The 19,272-nt window shown below is 40.0% G+C and overlaps 1 protein-coding gene across 2 annotated transcripts in view; it reads left to right on the forward strand.

Moving 5' to 3' along the window:
• LOC132916806 (storkhead-box protein 2) overlaps positions 1–19,272 on the forward strand; it is a 109,742-nt gene that overhangs the window by 37,409 nt on the left and 53,061 nt on the right. For both annotated transcript variants that reach the window (XM_060977149.1, XM_060977157.1), the window contains exon 2: positions 18,643–18,900. In XM_060977149.1, coding sequence (XP_060833132.1) covers positions 18,700–18,900 — 201 coding nt within the window. In that variant the 5' untranslated portion in view covers positions 18,643–18,699. The remainder of the gene's footprint in view (positions 1–18,642; positions 18,901–19,272) is intronic.

Consider the following 19,272-nt stretch of genomic DNA (forward strand, 5'->3'; position numbering starts at 1 on the left):
AGAATGGATCATAAAATTTTATCCACGTCATTTTTTTCTTCTTATGACATCATTATCGCCTTCTTATGAAAGGCGCAGTCCTTCGATCCATCAGTTTTATTTTTTCGCTTCTTCAACGTCTTGAAAGTACCTTTCCATTAAAATTTTATGTTCAATTATGAATCAAGTATGCATAGAATCCTAAAATATAACGTCAAATTCAGAAATGGATTTGGTAAAACATTTAGAACGATCATCTAATCCCTCCATGTTCTCACGGTGCTATTTCTTTTATTAAGATGCTGTCCTGAACCAAGTATAATTAGAAGATTGATAATATATATAACGTATCATATATATGATGTATAATTGATGATGTGAAAAGATATAACTTGCATAGAGTTCTATATATGCATTTATGCTCTGGTAAATGCAAAAAGTTGTACAGTTACCATGCTTAATGTATATGTATATTATTAGAACGGTGTTGAAGTATTTAAAATAGCAATAACATATAAGAATAGCGTAATTCAGCACATGAAAGATTAACGAAGACGGGTTGAAGGTAAGAGAAGGGTATATAAAAAAATAATTCAGCGAGTCATCCGGACGCTGGTCTTTGTCCAGTGAGTGAAAGAGACCGGTTCAACCGCCGGAGAAAGGCTTCTTGTCTGTCCTTGCGCGTGCAAAGAACGAACGGAAAGAAAAAACCAAAAAGCAAGAGTGATTTTAACCGAGAAACTTGCGTGTTCCGTGTCTATCAAGGTCTCCGGCGAGTTTGTTCGTTACTTTGAGTCCTATGGAACGATATTCTGACGTTAACGCGATATAACCGTCTCGGAAATCGAATCTCTAATCAAGAAGACGAAGTAGTAAGACCAAACGAACGATAAACGAACAATGGGAATGCTTTAAATAGAATTTATGCCAGCGTTCATCGGATGTTAGAACTAGATCGTTCAACGCGTTTAACTAACGTCGTATTCCTTCCTATTAACCGTATTGGTAATGTAATTACAGGTCAATTTACGTTCAGCCGGTGTTACGTTTCGTAAAGCAACTTTTTCCCCTCAAGCTACACCGATTCGTCTCACTTGCCGTACCATGGAACACGTATCGCTTTCTCGCAGAATTTTAAACAGTAAATTCTCTGCGGCCGAGAATTGCTATCGCGCCGTGACGAAAACACTTGGACTCGATCGAGCGTCGCTGCCAACGACGAACTCGTTCCACGATATTTTCGAAATCGATTTTTATCAAGATTCAACATTGAAAAGATATTAGAGCTTTCGACAGTTTTAAATATATTTGTAGCAACGCCGAGCAGATAGTTCTCGGCAGGAATACAGGAAACAGTTAAACGACACCGCTACTCTATTACATCTACCGTCTATCACCGTGACGCCTTTTCAATTTCTCAATATTCCTGCTCCTATTTTCTTGTACGAAACTACAATGTCGAATTTATTTTGTCTTTTAACACTAGAATTACATTTGCATTTGAGACGTAGCTATCTCTACCAAAGCCAGTTAAAATGACTCTTAATGGTCTTTAAAAAATACGTAATAGTAGAATATTTTTATATTTATTGATCCATTATTATCTTATAAAAGGTACTCCATGTTCTGAGATCATAAAAACTATATAATAACAACTTTAATAATAAAAATAAGTACAATAATGAAGAATATTCAGTACCAAAGTCTTTGGTAACAAGAATATTAAAATAAATTTCCATTAGTAAATGTAAGAAGTATAATATAATAAGGTAACTCCGATCTTCGTAATACCGGAAAACTTCAAATTTTTCTCTTTCGCCTCGTAATTGCGATTCATACGCTCTTGACGATACGCGACTAGGCGAACACACGATCGTAGCGAGTGCCGATAGTCCAGAACCACGTTGGCAATTGACTACGTGTTTAATAACGAACGCGGAGCACGCGCTTCGATCGAGGTCCGATTATTTTCTGCGGGAGAGAGAGAGACTCGCTCTATAAATTTCGTACGCGAGGACAATCCACGATAAATCATTTTCCAGCGGCAGCGAACAACTAACGGTAATTGGTCTAGTCGATGCATAAGCACTACCTGGTTCGGAAGGTAGTGATATTAATGATCGCGAGCCGACGTGTATAACAAAGACCCGTTGTTCGTTTTGTGGTATCGCGAGGATAGTCGGTGCGGGTACACCCGGCCCGTTTCCCTCCCACGAACACTTTCTTCCGTGAAAAGTATCCGCACAGAGAAGAAAATACCTTTCTGCCTTCGCTCTTACGTGACGTTATTACGATCCTGAGGAAACAATGCTGTGTGTGCACGAATGTGTGCGGTCGATAGGCCTCGATTTTCTCGATGAAGGATAAATTTAGTAATTACGGCTACTAATTTCAACCGGCAATCCATCGACGCGATTAATTATCGTCGTTGGCGGTGGTCGCATAATTTCGTGACTAGCATTCGAAGGGAATATACAAGCACCGTAACGTCGAATATCTTGCAAAATGTAAAAGCGTTAAAATATCTTAAGCAAATCCTCCTTTACGGACCCATGTTTTCATTTATAAACCTTGCGGGATGTAAAAATGCCAAAAGAGCCGACATAAATCTTGCCCGGTATTTACTGTATTCGCATTTGCGTCCCTTGCGAAATATAAACATTCCGTATGATTTTAAATCTATCTTTCTCAAACCTGTACGTCTGTGTAGGTACATTACCTACAGATCCTATGAAACGTAAGAGTTAAATTAATGTTCCTCGTACTTCTACGTCTCTATATCTACATCTACAGCGATGATCATCTACGAACAGCCGAAACTACTAACAACTACTTACAGACTTCCAATATGCTAACAAGCGGAGAATAAACTAATGTTGGGATACGAATCCACGGTAAAGAGTCAAGGGAAAATTGTAGTAATAAAATATGATCCGAAAGAGGCAGGTCTAGAAGCGGTATGGAAACGTCGAATGAATTGCGAATCGACCGAGCAAATGTATCTCGGGTCCGGTTACGATAATCAAGTAAATGATTTAACGAGCGCGCACCTATTCGCGAACCGCAGGATATTAATGATCGTGGACCGTGGAGAGGAACTCGTCTCGCTGTTCCCTTTACAGCCTGGAGAACACACGCGGCCAGCAGCCAGATTGTTTTCCTCCTACAGCCGTCACTTTCCTCTCGTACATAGCAGGTCGCCGCGAAAAAATTCCGCTTTCAAGACTTCAGCTCGTGTTCCCCACCTTCGTACTGCGACAACCTGGCATCAGGAATGATAATTCGCTTCTACGAATGCCTCTGCAAATGTTACATGCCTCTTCTAGTGCGTGAATGTAGAAGATAAAGTGGCGAGATGGGTTATATAATGAAAGACAAGCATATTCTGCGCCATGAATGATGGAGCAGTTCAGTGTTTTAGGATTAAGATCGATCGGTCGTGCAAGTATAGTTAAACAAGACTGGATGCGTTCTAAACTCGTGAAATGGAGTTGAGAAAGGAAAACAGAAGCATATCGTCGTGGTGTGCGCATCGAGAGTGGGTCTCTTAATGGATCCCCAAGTGGTAGTGAAATCAAATTTCGAGAAACCAACGAGGTCGTGCTGCTTTCAAGCAATAATTATCTCTAGACAAGTTATTTGCATACCTCGCAGTTCGGATCAACTTCCGCGGATGCGTCGAGTCATAAATTGAACCATATACCGTAACAGATCTATCGGTGAAACCTGCTCGTGTTTAAAGTAGATTCTTATGTAAATTTCACCCGAGAGAGACATTAGCGATCTCGATACGTCCTCTATTCATCCAACTATCAATTTTTCATCGGTAGAATATCTTTTACGCCTCCGCTCGATCTTCACGATTCAACGCATTTTCCACGGTACGGTCGTTTATAGACGAACCTATCGACGCCGACCTCCATATTTTTTCAGCCACTTGACGTCAATAGCAGATACGTATCTACGCAAATGTTCCGTCGTTTTTTCTACAGAGTTCAGATGGTTAACGACAATTAAACCTGTATAGCGAACGAAGCCTTGTCGCGAATATTTATCGTATAATTACGATCTGTGTGTTCATTTTCCTCTTCGATAACGTCAAACACGTGATCTAATTTACGCAACTACGATACGAAGAAAATCATGGTGTCACGGTGTCAAGTATTCCTTGTAACGCGCTATCGTCTCGTGTTTGCACAGCCTTTTAACGGTTCGTCGATTCGTATCCATCTTAATCCGCGCTCTAGAACATCGTATATTTTTCGAAAGGCAAAAACGTATCGCGAAACCGAACAGCCATCGAGTAATTACTTGGCACACGATTCTCTGATGGTAATCGAACCCATTGATCATTCTCCTACACGATCTCTAAATCACGTTTGTACGTATACACGTCAGTTTCTGGACAAGTTCCCGGGGTCGGTGGAAAGTGAAAATGGCTGACTCCCGTTTCCAAGCGATGGCCTGTCATAGTCATAGGACCATGATGGGTACGACACATCGATAATGATCCACGCGACTATAATTAGCCCCGGTGGCTGCGCGGATCGTAGATTAATCGCCTGGCGAAGAAAACTGAGGAGGAAACGCATGGTTGTGGATGATGCCGCCGCGTAATGATCTTCGTGCACGCGCTCGATCCGCGCTCCCGCAATTAATAATGCCACGCGGATCAGTGTTCGTTCACGATCCTTCGACGTTTTAAAAAATTTCCCACTGATGAACTTTGACCTCAACGCGCCGAGCTTTCTTATTCCCCCACAACCACGTGACACTTATTATTTCGCCGTGTGTGCGATAATCAGCTAACGATTCTTTTAATCATACTTTTAAAGAATCTCTCGTTTCCGCGTTCAAACTACCGGTTTCCTGGAAGCCTGACGGGAAAAATCATTAAGTCACTGTCATTGTCCAGGATGCTAACTGTTTTTACAACGCTTGTAAATTTCCATCCTGGAGACACTTTCGTGCAATCGAGTTTCCATTGGATACACTTTCATCCGAGGTTTAATTTGTCCGCGGGCTTCGCGACTAATCTGTCCGTGTCATTCGAGATTTCTACCACAGCCATTCTCCTATCTGTCTTTGATATTTACTAACGCGTCGTGTTAAAGTGCATGAAAAGTTCATAATTGTTTCGAGACCGGAGTATTTCCACAGGACTGTTCCTTGGAGGCTGACGTCCCTGCAAGTTTAATTTGTATTTTGGTAAAATGATAGATGATTCTGGGATATCCATTTTTTACTTAATCCGATAGTTTATCCTTGAGACAGATTATTATATAATTCACCTCTTTAGTAAGACAATTCTCTTGACTGCAATCCGATAATTGATTGATAATTCAACTTCATACAGATGACCCATACGTTGCTGTCGACTATTAGAAGGCGATATAGTGAGGCTCGATGTTGTTATGTACCGCGAGCAAATATACACGATGCCAACTTCTAGTAAACATAAGAAAATACTAACCTTCCTAAATGTACAATTCATTGCTACATAGAATAATACAACTACTGATACACGCGGTAAAATCGTATGAACTATCCTCAGCCACAGAGCAACTAATGGTTCAACAGCGAAAGATGTTTCTACTTCCTGTGGTGTGTCTTTTATACATTTTCTTCTCTAATTACTCTGCTGACTAGTTAGTCAGGAAACAACCTTTGCTATATCATCTTTAAAGATCGATGATTCAAAAACTGTTTAGGTCAATAGTATACATATGTCTTAATAATATCTCTCTCACTATATATGAACCCAATACAAACGTATGCAAAGGACGATTGAATTTTTGATATCAAATAGAAGCTAGTTGAGACGATAACAGGCGAGAATTATAACAATCTGAATTGAAATATTCGATTCTAACGGAAAATTATTAAAATAATTCGAAGTCAAAGTTATGAAGCCCAGTGTACATTGCACCATCGTCGTCAAGAATCACTCGTTCAACTCGTTATGTCCGATGCAATTTATCCTGCCGGCTAGTGTTACTCTCCTGACAACCGGTAGTCACACTCGACTGCAGTTGACATCCTTTGCCTGGATACCGAGAGGCGACTGCTTCATATTCCTCGATTTACGTTTGTTCGTTAGCGACTCGTAGAACCTGATCTCCGGCACGATGACATTTTCTACCCTGGAAGCGGCCATATAAAACCGCCTCGTTGGAACGGCATCGTCGAGAGTCCGAGTTTCCTTCGCGCACCATTTACCTCGCTAACGACACGCGACCCGCGCGAATTCCTTCGTTTTCTAATCGTTCCTTTCCTCTCCATACACGATCCTCGATCTCGCGTCTCGTACACGTAACTGAATTTCGAAATTGCCTCGCTTCGTAACGCTGACGACGTCGTGTTCTTTACTTGAGATAACCACGGAAAGTTTAGTTTTGTAGAAAACTCTTTCGCGTACACAGTATCGATAGGAGCTAATTTCATGGTGGTACCCAGGTAATTAGTGCTTAACATCGTAGCGTGTATTAACGGCAATTTATAATACGCCACGGCAGTACCGCTACGTTTGCCTATCGCTGATCGAGACCCAGTTCCATAAGTCGACGCCATTAACAACCGAATTCATCCTGCTAAACGCGATCTTCGTAATTTTCACGCTGAACAGTGCGAACCTATTATTATAGCTGCTGGTTATTGAATTAGGCTCGCTCTAAATTTCCATTTTTCACTCTTTTGAAAGAATTAAGCGGAAAAATTGTGAGCGTTTATTGATTATTATGCTACTATTTATACGTACATACGTACATCAGATAATTTATATTTTCACCTTTATCTTCGTTAAAGCTTCATGCATATTCTTATGTGTTAATCACGTGACCTATGAATACTCATTTTTCACGATCTTCGTCAAACATCTCAGATCACAACAACTGTGTTTGACTGAAACAGGAATAATAGCGCGATATTGAAATTAAAGTACCTCCTGAAGTACCAGCTCCTTGATGTAAATAAAGTAATACTTTCTTTATAAATAATAATGAGTAGCATCGAACATTCTACTATAGTAAAGAAGTGTATGATTTCATTTCGAACAACAGACTTGACATGTCCTCTGTGCATCCATTTACAATGAGGTAGCTACTAATATTAAACTTTGAACTTTGGTCTGCGGTATTTTTACCAGAGACAATAATAATTTGATTGTTTACGTTTTTAATAGATAATAATTTGAGCAACCAGGGATAATAACACGTCTGCATAGATACGATCGTTTTTTGACAAATAAAACTGAGATTCGCTGGGATGGTGAAGCTCATCCCAGGCCAACCGAACCTTTCCCTCTATCGTTATTTCAATAATGTTCATGTACGGTGCAATTTATACTGTTTGAGCCGCATTATCCTCGCGGTGACCCATGCGCTAACGGCCTCGACGCAATTGACATCCTTTAGTTGAGAATGCATCAGCTCCTCACGGCGTCATCCTCGTCATCCGCCGTTTTACCGTTGCTTGTCATTATGGAGATACGAAGTCTTGGTTATCCCTCGTGACCCTGCTCGCTAGTTGCTTTTCTGTATTTTTCCCATCTTTTATTTTTTCACACGACGCCCAACAAATTTGACGCGAATGACTCTATGGAAATCGTCTCGAGCGATCCTTGAAAAGTTCTCTGGATTTATCATGGACAATGCTTGATGCTACGAAATGTGCTACGACCCTCGAATTTTGCTACGTCTCAGTCTCGTTTTATTATCGCCTCGACCGAGGAAAATTTTCTTAATGTTTTAAGAAAATCTTTGAGATACGAGAGAGATCATGAATATCGGTAATTCTTTGAAGAAATTTTCTAAGGATGGAAAAGTACAACCTGGTCGAAAGTGAGCCAAAGGGCACAGTAGAATTATACTTCGCGCGTGAAATAGACGCCAACTATATGTATAGAAAGATAACGAATTTCAAATACGTACTGTGATATTTGTGCTATGTTGGATAATAGAGTAAGATATGGATAGTACGAGTAACATCTGAAAAGTCATGGTGGAAGTGTAAATAAAAGATCAAAAGTATACTGTTAAAAATGCACAGCTATATCATCTTCATTACTTCATAAGGTGGATATTGCATAAGGTGCAAAATAGTTGAATTGATAAAGACAGTAATTGGTATCGACTTTTTACTGACAGCTTTTTATACTCCTGTTGCAAGTGAGTTTCATAACAAGCTAGATAGTCTAGCGATATTCTAATCACATATTCGATTACACGAAACGCACATTTCAAGCGCTTTTTTTATACTCGTAACAATTACATAACATATATACTATCATTTTAGGTGAGTATCAAAGTCGCTTTACGCTATTTAGTAACTTAATAAACCAAAACGTTTACACGTAGAATTAGTCTTATTAGCTTTTGCCTCATAGGCATATACTTATTTTCGACCTAATTGTATTTTTCTAACGCTAAAAAAATATCTTCAAAACTCGCAAACTTGCTACAAATGCTTCTTCGTTCCAAATTTCGCGTTAAATATTTCCTTAAAACATAAGAAATCTTTATTTGCTAAAACAAATATGAACAAAACCGAGATACAAGGATTCGCAAAAGGGTCAAAAAATAAAAAATTCGTTCGAAAGAAAATAACGCAATAATCCATTAATCTTAATTGTTCCACCGTTTTCCAAAAAACATTGCATGATCGTCGCGTAAAAATCGCGAAATTAACTCAACTCATTAGCGAAGCAGTGCGAACACGTTCGAACGAATGATTTGCGCTAATCGTTGGCGAGACCGTGCAAATTACGGACAATTTGAGGCTTTCCGTTAGCATATCGTGGCCATGTGTACATAAATCTTGATACGAGACGCTCGTTGGCCGTCTACTGAAATACGGTTAAAAGCGGAAATCAAATATCCGCGGAATCGATAGACGATTTAAATGATAATTTATCCCGACAGGAATACTTGAGTTTTATAATTATTGACTTCACGAGCTTTAATAGGCTGCTGGTCAGCTTTCCCATGTGGATATACTATATCGTTAACAAGGACCCAACAGCGGTGGCACTGTTGCGCGCAAAAGCGTTAAGGATAAATAAAACAACAAATGAAATGAAAGTAAATGCATAATGCATGTAGTAAGAGTAACGATAACTCCGTGCTCTATTTCACGTACGAGGACGATCATTTTAACAGACAATCAGAAGCAATTTCGCAAGAACGAAATTATGCTGGACATTTACAGCGTCCGCGGGAAACACGCTTGATACTGGCAATTTTAGTATCTACGTACTCCGCTGCAAATACAACCTAACGATTCGAAAGATCGCCGAGGCAATTAAAATGAAACGAGGAAGGTACCTAAAGTACAAAAGTGATGCAAAAACGCTAACGATAGGCATTCTTCGCGTGTATAATGTGTATTATATAAAAGATTATACAAAACATTTTCATCGTATCATGTAGCTTTGTTATAATAGGTTGATATTGAAATAGAATTTAGACCTGCATTTAATTGAAAAGTTCCTGTGAGCACCGCACCGATAGCGCAGACAGGTGCAAATTAGTTCGTGAGGAGGCGCGTAATAAATAGGAATTCCTACACATTCTCTCGCGGCGATGCTAAACGACGCCGATAGGTGCAAAATTATTTTCATACGCGAGTGCGAAACACGTAGTTTGTTGTTTGGTTTATTCCATCCGGATATCTCATATACATCAAATACCCGTTAAGAAATAAAATAGGAGGATCTAGAAGTTAATACGAATTAATTACCACTTCTGCGAATACACGCAATTAGACGTTTATTAATCTTATACTAACGGAAAATCATATCATTTGCAATTATGAAATATTTTTTCCATTCGCTTCCTACGATGCATTTTTCACATCCTTTGTATCAAAGATAAAAGATACCTATCGTATCTCAAAAGAAACATAGTATTCACATAAGAAAGGAAGAACTTCGTCAGAAAATTTGTCTATTGTTTTCCACCTTTAAAATTGATAAAAAGTAAGAAAGCTCTAAATTTTCGCTATATCCATTAAAACAAAATAAAACCTCTTTAACAGAAAACACATCGACCTCGCAGACTCCACCGTGGAACGTTGCCATAGAATGGTACACCTGCCCGTCGCATTGTCAGCGAGTAAAGAAAGAGAAGCGGAGCGTAGGATCGAAGACTGGGAGATCGAAGTACCGGAGGTTGTCCATAAGGAAACGGAGAACGAGGCGGCTGAGCCGCGTGTGTTCTCCGGGACTCCTCTTCTCCTTCTCTCACCGACCGCGACTATGGTATACGAGCGTAATGGACGAATGGGCAGCTGCTGGCAAGGATTTAACGCGCGGACCTGGGTGGTCCCGGATAGATACGTACTCACGAGAGTTATACGTGCTCGCGGCGCTACGTATTCATAACCTTATCCACGCTCCGCAGAAAATAATACCGCGCGCCATTCATTATGTATACGTTTGCGAGCCGCGCCGCGGCATGTGTCCGCGCGGCTTGTGCATCCGAGCGGAGACCGCATGCGGCGAAAACTTTTCCCGCGAGCCGTCCCGTCGAAAGGGAGCGCGCGTACTTCGTGTCTTCGACCCCCGTTGACGGGACAACGCGACGATCACGATCCAGTTGCCTCGCCGGAATCGATGAATGCCAGATAGACGCGATCCAGCGTTCTCCTCGATTTAATAAATTACGAACGTGTGGAGTGCGCTGGTATACGTGAGAAAGAGGAAATGTAGACGGTTGCAGATGTCTATTTACGTTCACTCAATTTATTCGTCTGTGTTGTTGAGGAATCTTTTACGCTTGCGTATCGATACGAAATGACTCTGAATTGTGTTGAGTATTTTTTTATTTTATAGCGGTAAAGCGAAGTGCCGAATGAAAAGCATTTTAAATATGTGATGGTAAAATTTGTTCGAAAAATATAATTGTTATTATGGTTATATAATAACACGTAAATATAGTTTGAAAAATAATATATGTGAAATATATCATATATATATACATGTATATAAAGATACGCATGCGTCAAAATTAGCTTTAGCCGTATAGGTCACAAAATTGTTTGGACTCGATTTTGGCAGAAATGACGAAGCTTCTAATTTTATGGGTGCTAAAGATATTTCTTGTTATTAATCCTTATAGAGAACTTATAAAATGCCTGTTACTGTGATTGTATGCATATGTACGTATATACAGACAGAGCAAGTACACGTACTGCATGCTTTTGCGATATATTATTTTCTCCTCTTTGTTGGAAAATCGTCGATCTGAATAAAGTTTTGTCTCCACGAATTACGCACAATTACAGAACATGGTTGATAAACAGCGTTTACTTTTGTACATTTAATAATACGTTTTTTCCCTGCATAGCGCGAAGAAATCTTCACAGTGAAATAGAAAGAGTGTAACAACTTGCTTACAATGACCCTCTATTCGCAGGTCTTTGCACCGATCTGGAATCTTTCCCATGACTCGAGAAAAAAGATTCATTTCATCTAAAACAATAAAAAGTCACGCTATCTCGTAGGATTCTTTTATGAAGAAATCATCCCGCTACTTTCACGGTTTCACAAATATCATCGATATTTTATTACACGTGATTTGATTTATCTTTCTCTCTGCTCCTTTGTTCGTTTCTCTGTTCTTGCGTTCCTTCGATCGTTCTTCATCTGTTTCTTCAGGCCGAAGCGCGACGTTGTATATCTGGTATATTTGTCAAGTATCGCTGCAGGGTGAATTCAAACATAATTATACACCGCACTGGTCATCGTTATATAATTACACCGTGGTAGATACGAATATAAACCGTGCGTTCAACAGTTGGCTCGTTATCTGCATGTATCAAGGCTGCAACTCTTTTCCGTGATTCAGCGGTAGGTGGATACATCCTCTGTTCGCCGTGTGTGCTTATAGTCGAAAGACAGAACGACCAAGACTTCCACTTCATTGTTGCCCTTGCTGGTGCTTACAATGAAGTCACGTTGAATCGTTGAATGCAGTATAAACCGTCGCTTTGCTGTATCGTGCTGCTTGATTTAATAAATCACGAAAGCGCCGCGTTTAATACGCGCATCTCTTCCATCAATAACGCAGATACGCAGCAAACCCTCGGGGATCGTTCTTTCGGGATGGAACATTCTTCGTAGAACTCATCCCTCCTATGACTTCAGAGGATCGTAAATTCGAAAATTACACGCCTCGTTCAGTTTAGCAACGGAGCCAGAAACGGAGGGTAGGCTCAATTATATGGCGGATAATCGAAAGGGAAACGGAACAGGTATGAACAATCGTCTAACTGTTGGAATCTGAGCGTGAAACGCTAGGACGAAGTTTAGCTTCTAGATCGTCATGATGTTTATTAAACGACATATTTATGGTTCTTCGGGTTAAGATCGTACTTTCGATGATATACCAGTGGCATCGATGATAGCGATGGAAAATTCATTACGATTCAAAGTCCAAAGGCCCGTTGTTTCTTGACAGAAGTTGGATCTCCAACGAGATTCTCCCTGTACGTAATTTTTAAGAATTTTCTATACTTTCGGTAGTTTAATAGGGAGAGGATTGCTGCAGCTGAACGATTACGCTTTCTCTAGATTCTGAATTTCAAAGAACGAGAATGAGTAATTTGTTTGGGCACATATGATGGATAAGTCAGCGACTTGATCATTCGATACAACCATCCCATCGACCAACGTTAAAAATATTCAACGTTCGATCACTCGAGTAGTAGTTTCTCTTTTCTTATACATATTTACATATTTCTTATACATTATAATCGACATTCGCTTTTAATCGTGTTCTGTGGTAAATCAGATTGGTCATGGTGTTCGCGGAATGTACGAAGTAACCTTCGGCAAAAATTACAGCGCCACTGCATCTGCCGGCGCGGCGCGTCAACTTGCTTTTAATTACCTAATTTCTCTTTAGGGACGTCTGCCTTTATTTGGCCTATCATTAGGGGCGACGATGCTCGTTCGATCGTACCCGTTATACGGTTTACGAGGAATGGTCCGACGATGTGCTTTCTAGACACTCGACGAAGCTCGTTCTGTTCGCTGGAAGAGCCGGTGCTACATCAAAAGGTCCGTGGCAACGGTTAATATATGCAAGCCTCTTCTACTCGCCTCGCGTGTGCATTCTACGTATATACCCGATTCGACACCGTACCAACAGATGGATGAATAACGACAGAGTGGCAAATTGATGTTACAACGGATCGAAAGCGCGCTGGGTGATTTATTCGCTCGTAAAAATGGTACCTGTGCAAATATTCCGTGGTAGCCATCGTTCTCGGCGATTCTACCTTCTCGCCGATGAGTAGAGAAGGGGGAACACTGAAATCCTGACAAATATTTATGTACGCGAACGGCCACGTATTTATCGACAAGTTAAAAAGTATTATAGTTGAGCACGATTCTCTCTAGGCACGATTCAACTTCTCAGTCTTGCTATAGCTCGCGCTATTATTCATCTTTCATAAACACCGGTGTGTGTACGCGCTCGTGTGTGCACCGATATGTCCATATACAGATCCTTGCAAGGCTAAACAGATTTTCTTACGGGCAATGGCATGCTCATCCGCGTCTAGCGTCGACTAATTGTGAAACGAAACGACGAGACTATGATAAACTCGCGGCCTTCTTGCCCGCCTCCTGGGAAAACAATCTTAACTCGACTGTTATTTTAAGCTTTCTCAACCAACGTTTTATATTTTCCATTTGGAAATCACTGACAAACATTTTCCAGCAATAGTCCGTTTCGAATATTTCGAATTGGTTTGCTTGTACAAGATATTCTGCGCGACCTTGAGCAGCAATTATGAACAACTACTACTAAAACACCGTGACTGTGCTACGTGTCGTGGCGTTACAGGTGCGTATTAAAAAGACACGGAGGATTGCGTTGATGTGCTGGCAATTAAGGGTGTAATTATCGTGTTCAATTTTGAACGTATAACAGGCAAGAAAGAAATTACAGTGGGCTTATCGGACCGGCGATCAATCCTCGCCTTTCTCAAGCCACGATATTCTTCACTGTGGAAAATGAACCGTGCGGCCTACTTTTTCATTCTACCATGGAACACTAGAAGCAAACCACCCACAATATTCGAATGTAGAGCCTGCGAGATCTTGATCGTCATTGTAGGTCAAGAATCGCGGAATCTGTTCGTTCAGATGGGAGAACGTTGCACGAGTGGAACGAGGAAAACAGATGACAAGAAAGTGGTCTTTTGGAAATTAGTTTTTCGCAAAGAAAAAATAAAATAAACAAGATATAAATAGAAAAGAATAAAAGAAATAAACAAGAAAGGGGCACGTGAATATCGACAAGCAAAGATATTGGATAAATTCCGTTGGAATCGTTTCACAGAATGAAGCAATCAGTTTCTTTGATAAGACGAGACATCCTTTGGAAAAGACACAACTGACGCAAGGAATGCATTTAAATGGCTCCATTGTGAGCAAAATCCTGCGTATGGAATGGGATTCCGCTGGAACGGTTCTATCCCCGGTTCTATCTAACTTTGGGAAAAGTGAGGGTAATCGATGAAAAATTATGTCGATAAAGTTGTTAAAGGACAATGTAAGGGACGGTCATAGTTGAATCTGCCTTCCCTTAGGATATGGTTCATTCTTTGTAACTTTCATACAATCGATACATATTTTTTTCGATTTTTGAAAATTGTATATTCGCCCTATTTTTTTATATTAAAAACAAATCAGAAATCTGTAAAATCATTCTAGTTTGCGTTCGATCGAATTCAGGGACGAATTAATAAAACGGTCCAGATTTGAATGAAAAATAAAGCGTCTGTCGAATGACTTTCTCTCGACACGCGCGCCAATGAACGAAATTGGTACGAGCTGAAAAGGATCGTTGAACGATCTTGGAATCAATCTATCGACATATCTGGATGGCCAGTTTCGGGAGACGCGCGGTTAACAACAGAGCCGGCATGACTGACGGCGACTTAATGAGATTCGTCACAATGCAAAGACACGCTGATGACTCATACTGCAGGAAGTCTACCCCGAGCGAAGCGAGACCGGATGTCTTCCGTTCTTTAAATTGGCACGAGGTGAAACGAAGTCAGTGACACTGCCGGTGACAGAACAATCTTAACCGTTTCAAATTTTCAGGTTTCTACATATTTAAATATTCAAACGTGCAAACTTCCAAACTTTCGAATTTTCAAATATTGGAATATTCCAATTTTTATATTTTTACATGCTTTGAAGATATTCAAATATTCGAAATATTTAGAAATTTAGAAATCTTTGTTATCGAATCTTAATATTCGAAATTTCACAAAACTAAAATTGAACTTCAATCGAAAACTAAAAATATTCTATTCAGAAGATTGTTTCAGAAATAGAAACTTACTAGTCTTTAGAGATTCGTTGGACTTTCGAAGCCGAATGATAATTTATACACCTTTTAAGCTGTGAATGACAACTGTTCACGATCAACTTTCGCCGACGCGGTTAATTTGTCTCATAAGACAAATTTACTCGGTCATACTTCCCAAGATTCATTGATGAATCACTCCGAGACAAATTAATTTTCTCTGCCGCGTCATTGCGACCTTCACTCGCAGACTTAGTATATAAATTCATCGCAATTTTATCGAATGTTTATATCTGGTTTAACGTTACTTTGGAAATATGGTTGATTTTATTTCCTGTCTTATATTTTCCATAAAAAGCATGAACGTATTACGCGATTCAAGAAAGTGCATGTGTCGGTGAGTCACGCCAGAGGAAGTTCTCTTTTTTTTTCTCCCTTTCCGTTTTCTTGATTTTTAGTCGAGTACGATCTAGGCAAACTAGCACAAGGTGAAACGAAGGAAATTAAGCGACCATACGAACAAAAAGCATTAACGGAACAATTTTACCTGGCAGGGATCGCGTGTCTATGCGCCATTTTATATCTACATTTCTAGTATTCAATCGCCGCAATACAGGAGAAGTTTCGCCTGTTCTCAAGATCGGCACGATAATAAAATATGATGAACGGTCTGCTAATTGAATACTGAGAAAGTTACATTATTGTTCCATTAACAACACCGATCTATCCTCTCTATGTTCCTCGACTCATTCCGCGTTTTACAGAAAATTCTCCATTTGATATGTAATGAGATATAAAAGATGTCTCACGGAGCTGTAATTCTTTACAAAACGACCAATAAAATCTCCGTAATTTCCTCTTTACGACTATTACTTCTCCTGAGAATATTTAATTTTCTGATTCGTAATAACATTTAACAAAATCCAATTTACGTCTAATTTCACTTTACTCTCTATGGAATGACGAGCTAGAAAATATTTCCACTAATAAAAATATGCAAATATTAAAACGTCAAATATCTTGGTTGTTATTTGTCAACGCGAAGAAAGTATTCAAAGACTGTCAACGTTTCCCTCATTGTTCTCATATTTCAGCCAGGGACGTCAAAAAGTTTATAGGACCAATGAATTTCGTCTGACCCCAGGGGACAAGGGACCAAAGAGAGAAAAATATTCGCGGACGAATTTCATGGTCGGTGCAATTTCTTCAGGGTAGCGCAAACTGCAACACTATATTAGAGGAATTGTCTGGATCGGCTGCGCCTTGGAGCGTTGCCAAAGGCGCGAGATTACTTCGTTGATTCCTTCCGGGCCCCACAATTCGATGCGGCCGTAATTGCCAGGCTTCCGTGCCAAATTTACGACCGTTCTGTTTTACCAAAAAGATCTAGACGTTTTAGAGCGTGTATCTTGGCACGTTGTACAGTAATATAATATTCATCCATCCTGTTATCAGTGATAGCTGCAAAAGCCATTTTTCTTCGCTCTGTATCATTATCATCGAACCTAGATCGCGAAGCGGATTTTTCCACTCTGCTATAAAGCAGAGACAAGTTTTAAAATAGAATAATAAAGTAAACTTTATCTCCAGATGGCTAACCAACTTGAAAAGATCATAAAGTGGCGAGTAAAATTATGATAAACTCGATTTAATTTACGAAATAAAAATGTGCAAACCTATATTTCCCCAGTGCTTCGAGTTAAGATAGATTAGGGAAAAAAATCACGCCACATTTTTATATGAAATATTTTCGATAGAAAACGAAAATGTGTCGAGAAAAAGAATTCTTCGTCTTCTACTACATTTCGCTCATAATGAAATTTCCAAAAAGGAAGCATCCACGAGAAAACAATTTCATCCGACGGTGTTTCACGTCAGAGCCTTCGCGTTGATGCAATCATGTCCCCTTCGCACATAATTCTTCTCCGAAACGGCTCTTCCCTCTTTAGCACCCCTTTTTGCAATCTCTAGTACTAGCGGCCACGTAGATTTTTGCGGATGAGATTCCTTCAGCTTGCTGATGACCAAAGGGACGGGGCGTAAATCAATTAGGATGCCGGCATGGTAGTTGTTGATACAATAAAGAGAAACGTGACGTTGCTTTGTGGCCGGCAGAAAATGAGGCGAAGGGCGAATCGAACGTGTCAAGATGAAAATGAACGTTTCATCTGTTACATTTCATCGAGTTTCTTCCCTAATCATTCTACTTAATACTCCTCAATTTTCTGGATTGAAACTCTTCTGTCGTTAAAAAATCTTGCAAATTCGAAGAAAATGCGAAAGAATCATTGTTGGCACGTATGCACAAATTTTTGTTTCAATTTGGTAATGGTATCAGTATTTTTGCCTGTTGAGATAAAACTGAGGTAGAAATACGAACCTTTCGGACGCCACAGTGATCAACTCTGTAAATTGGAAAGTACAGATAAACGATGCAACAAATATTATTCTTTTAAATTCCAACAGGAATTTACTCTCATTTACTTGTAATTAGCGAAATTATAAAAGTAAATTATCTGTTTCTTGAAAATTGAACATCGCATATATTGCCTAACGTAACGAAATTAAGAAATTTATAAAAAAATAAGGTTAATTAACTTGACTTTTGTGAGGCACATATGTACAAATTCGAAGAATAAACATCCTTCCATCGTGTCAAAGATTTTCTACAGAAAAATTAAATACATACATATATATATACAGCTATACGATTATTCCAAAAGTTTACGATCGTGCTAATGGAAGGAAACCTTAAACATATTGAGAAACGCAGCAGCTTGAAACCTTTTACAAATCGATTCGCGCGTTAAGTATTATCCAGCTGCGTTTAATTACTTTTAAGAGATACTAATTGCCGAACGTCGATTCGAGGTGAACGCGCAGCTGCAGAATTCCTCGAAGCAGCCTCGTGGAATAATGCAACTAATGCAAGGTGCTGCTTCAACGTCCCATCCACCCGTGTAGCTTGATAGTATGCGCAGCACTCGAGTTTGCGCGAAAGTTTCACAAACGAGGATAACGGTACCGCGAACTCCACGAGTGTTATCGTTCCTCTACGTAATCGTAGATAAGAATTATCAGAGGAAAGCTTGTATACACAAACGAATTCAACGCTTGCCTACCTGTCTTTTGAAAGTAAACGAATAAAAACCATTAAGAAAGAAAGAAAACACTCTTACGAGTTCATTAAACTTCTTCGTTCGCGGATTTACGATCGAGAGATAGTGGCAAAAAGTAAATCGATCTTCGATCTAATTCAAACTCTAACTTTCGTCTTTTTCTATCGACGCGAAATTGCTACATCACAAGTACGTTAACGGGTTCGTTTCCTGTTTTTCAGATTCCGTGATGCCACCACCGCTGAGTGTTTGGAATCGTTAAGAACGGGCCTCGAAAAATGGGCTCGATCTTGGGAGACGGGACGAGCCCTGGAGGCTCGGGACCCTCCCGATGCCTCTTGCTTTTACAAAGGTCCCTGGCGATTCAGCTGACTAGGGGTCCGCCTCCTCAGGTTCTGAACGCCAGCCCACGAGAGAGTCCCAAGGAGCATCCAGCCGACGAGATGTGGATGTACGATAAAGGTTACAATTTGTTTCAGGTGAGTCGACGTACACGCCGCATTATCCTGAATTATCTGTATACTTCTCTATGCGTGTTATAGCCCGCGGAACGCATTCCTCTCGGCAGAGTTAGCCTCCCAACATTTTTCCATGTAACGATCTGTTACAACCGTACCGCGTGGCTACCGACTGTCCGTCCATTATACCCAACATACTTTTCTTTTATTCAGAAGCGAACACAACTAGTTACATGCTTTATGCCTCGTCGAAGAGACTAGCTATTCCGTATAATCTGGCTCGATGATGGCGACATTTCGTTACGCTATTATAAATCCTCGTACGAACCCTCTTTTTGTTCCTTTCGAACGAGATACGAATCGAACATGAACACCGTGAGACGTGACGGTCGA

Source organism: Bombus pascuorum, chromosome 1 (assembly GCF_905332965.1).
Source record: "Bombus pascuorum chromosome 1, iyBomPasc1.1, whole genome shotgun sequence".
Classification (NCBI taxonomy): Eukaryota; Metazoa; Arthropoda; class Insecta; order Hymenoptera; family Apidae; genus Bombus; species Bombus pascuorum.